General features: G+C 47.5%; 1 protein-coding gene across 1 annotated transcript in view; it reads left to right on the top strand.

The window, feature by feature from the left end:
- The first annotated feature begins 1,914 nt into the window (after window positions 1-1,914).
- ARNTL2 (aryl hydrocarbon receptor nuclear translocator like 2) overlaps window positions 1,915-3,510 on the top strand; it is a 59,563-nt gene continuing 57,967 nt past the window's right edge. The window contains exon 1 of the mRNA XM_024214160.2: window positions 1,915-1,963. Coding sequence (XP_024069928.1) covers window positions 1,915-1,963 — 49 coding nt within the window. The remainder of the gene's footprint in view (window positions 1,964-3,510) is intronic.

Raw genomic sequence — 3,510 nt, forward strand, 5'->3', positions numbered from 1 at the left:
GGATATGGTAAAATCCATTATGAATCCACACAGCAGTTATTGACATAATGTGCACAATTCATCCTAGGATTGGAGCCCATACAAGGCCATCTTCATCACTTACATCTTGATTTGACTGCTTAGGGTCTAATTCTGTATACAGTTATGCATATGAACGTTTGGAGGATCGGGCCTTAAAGTAGGGCTTAAGTCGTAAGGAGGGTCTAGCACCAGAAGTTTTCACCCAACTGTTTTCCAGGGAACCCTGCTCTCACTTCCTGACAGAGTACAAAGTCTATGAGGGTTTTATGCAATGAAAGATCCAGGTACACGTGACCTAGGGAGCTTTTACAGCTACACTTCCATTTAATGCAGCAAAAAGACTCTCACTCTCCCTGCCTCCCTGCTGTGAGTGGAAGAAAAGGTCTCAGACTCCCCACAGCTAAAGTGGTTGGAAGGCTGACCAGCATGAATTCCAACAGAAATGAAGAGAAGGAGGAAATAATTAGACTTCTCTAACGTGATTTTCACTAAGAAAGTTGTCATGTCTTTTTCTAGACTGTTGATGTGAAACCACAAAAATGAACAGTGATGAGTACTTAGTGCAAAACTCCATACAAGGAGAGAGTGTGGTATTGTGATTTGAACACAAATCTTCAGACTCCAGCCATATTTCTGAGAAAGGCGTGTCATGTGACACCAGTTGAGCTGACACCTGTAGGTTGCCTGTTATGTGAATAATAGGTAGAATTGCAAGCAACCTCAGTGCAGGAAGTTGCATAGCCAAGAAAGCTTGAGTGAGAGTTCATTCAGATAAGTTGTGGATTTTCCCCAATTCTCAGTGATTTTAATGGGCATTAAGGATGCTCAGTACTTCACAGGATCCAGGTGCATTTCATCCTTAGACCTTGAAGCACTTTACACAGTATCATTATCACCATTTTACAATTAGGAAAACTGAGGCAGAGTAACAATAGTGACTTGCCCAGGGTCACAAAGCCAGCAACAGACTTGACTCCTAGTCCCCATGCCCTGCCCAATAGCATGCATTTGAATCAGGCCCAGATATTTTCTGCTTCTGCCACTTCTGAAATCTGTCTTTTTGGGCCAAATTCCTCTCCCAAACTTGATGGATTGTGTCAGTTTCCCCAGTGCTTATGACTTTATTGCAAATCTCACAATATTTGGTGTGGGTCAAAGCCCCAGCTCCTGGAGTCATGTGAATATGTGAGAATCTCACTCTTCTCTTTTTGTAAGTAAGTTTCTGGGCCTCATATTTGTGGAGGAAGGCTTGAGCATGTGACTCGAGCAAACCACTCATATGCTTAAAAAAACAGAAGGTAAATAAAAAGACCCCCGTGAATTAACAGGTCATTATTTGGCGGGGAGCGCGGGGGGCCTCACTTAAGATTTTTGAACGCATGGAGTTGGCAGCACAGTGTGGTCTTGTCATCATGGCCCGCAAGTGTAGTGCGGGGCAACCAAGCGCCCTGATGCCACGTCCCAGCGGGCTCAGGCTTTGTGGTCCTGGACGTTTACTTGGCTACACGCGCTGGACTTGGGAGCGACAGGCTGCGACCACCGGGCCAGCCGGTGGCAGAGGGCGAGGGCCGGGGAAGGGGGCTGCAGGGAGAAGGGGCACGAGGCTAATTGACTGTCTGCAGCCAGGGAAGAGGGGGCAGCGCGCTCCCGCCTGGAACTTCCCGCCCCGCTGCGAGGCGCCGAGCCCACCCACGAGCCGGCACCGACAGCAGCCCCCGCCCGCTCTGACGGAGATCTCGCGCGAAGCGCACGGCTGACGGGGCGGGGCTTAGAGCCGGGGCTCGGACGGGTCCACGGTGGGGTTTGTGCCAACCGTCCGCCGGGGGGGCTCGCCTCGCCTCGCCCGCTCCATGCCGCTGGGGCTGCTGCGGAGCGGGGCAGCGGGCTTTCGCCATGGCCGAGGCGGGGGCCGAGGAGGAGCAGCAGAAAGCGGCGCCGGCAGGTGAGGGGGGCTGGGGCTGTCCGCAGCGAGCGTGGGACCCCCCCCCGACAGACAGACAGACAGACAGACAGAGAGGGGCTGCCCTGTACCCCGTGCGGGGCTAGGGAGCTCCCACCTCGCCCTTCTGTGTCTGTCCGTCTGTCCCGGGAGGTGCATTCCCGAGTGTGCGTGTGTATTTTTGTATCCCGACTCTGTGTGTGTGTGTGTGTGTGTGTTATCCTGGGTGGTTTTGTGTGTTTGTATATACATACATTTTGTGTGTGTGTGTTATCCTGAGTTTGTTTCTCTCTCTGTGTGTGTGTGTGTCTGCGTTGTATCCTGGGTGTATTTCTGTATCGCGGTATGTAAATACACGCATATGCAGTGTGTCTTTTATCCTGGGTGTCTGTGTTGTGCCCCATCTGCATGTGTGTGACATTCCCAATACATTATCCCAATATCACACCGCTTTTCTTGAATTCGTAGTATTGTATTACCCTTCGATTATGTTCATGGGCGTACTTTTTCCCAGGCTAAATAGCCACTCTCTGGCCCAGAGCACAGTCACGATGCAGCCAGCTTACTTGCCCATGCAGTCTTATTGAAGTCTTAAATGGGGAAGCATCTGCAGGGATGGATCCTGTTTTGTTATTCATCATGTAAACCCCCACATAGATCCTAGGCTAAATAGTCACATACTGATCTGGTTTATTATCACTGTTGTAGACATATATCTGCACTTAGATGAACTGGGCTAAATACTGTTTTTACCTGGTCTGTAATGCACTGTTTTTGTTTTATTTAGTGGTTGATATACACTTTTAAATCTATATGGTTTTACTTTATTCAAAAGTTTGTGTGTGATGTGTCTGTTAGGTATCGGCTTTCTAATGTGTACTAGTTTAATCTATCATCTTAAGTGTGGTGTTTCTGTTGTGTGTGAATATGCTTAGGTTTGATGTTCTTCATTCTCAACCATAACCCTCTGGACCCGAGTGAGGTTCAAAATTAGCAGCAGTTTGGGCTTTTTCTGCTTTAAAATATATATATTGCTCCCTTCCATGATTTCCATCTGAGGAAAGAAATAGATGCTTTGTACCCAGCTGTGAGGCACAGAAGAGAGAGTGAATTCCTGCTCCGACTATCACTTGTAGTTTGCTTAGTTACTACTAAGCCTTTTGGTGTTTGGGTTTTTATTCGTGTGTTCATTCTAGTCGCCTAAAAATAGGTCAGTATTTTTTTCCTGTTTGTCTCCTGGTTTACGGAAGCTAGACAGCATTTGGTTGTTTAAATGGGTGTGAAACAGTGATATTTGTTTTTATAGCGTGTGGAGTTTATTTTTTTTATCTTTAAGCTTCCATGAAAATCAGTTCAAAAGGGGGAAATGTATTTGATCCACACTGTATACCTTTTGCAAGGAAAGGAGGAAATAGAAGCAAACCAAACCTCTCTCTACCCCACCCCCAACACTGGGTTTGCACAGCTCTCCACGCCTCCCCCCTGGAGAAGCACCCATAGGAAGGATAATGTACCATAGGGGCACATATTTTATAGTAATTCATATTTCT

The sequence above is a fragment of the Terrapene carolina genome, unplaced genomic scaffold (genome assembly GCF_002925995.2).
Source record: "Terrapene carolina triunguis isolate 2854851 unplaced genomic scaffold, T_m_triunguis-2.0 Scaffold112, whole genome shotgun sequence".
Classification (NCBI taxonomy): Eukaryota; Metazoa; Chordata; order Testudines; family Emydidae; genus Terrapene; species Terrapene triunguis.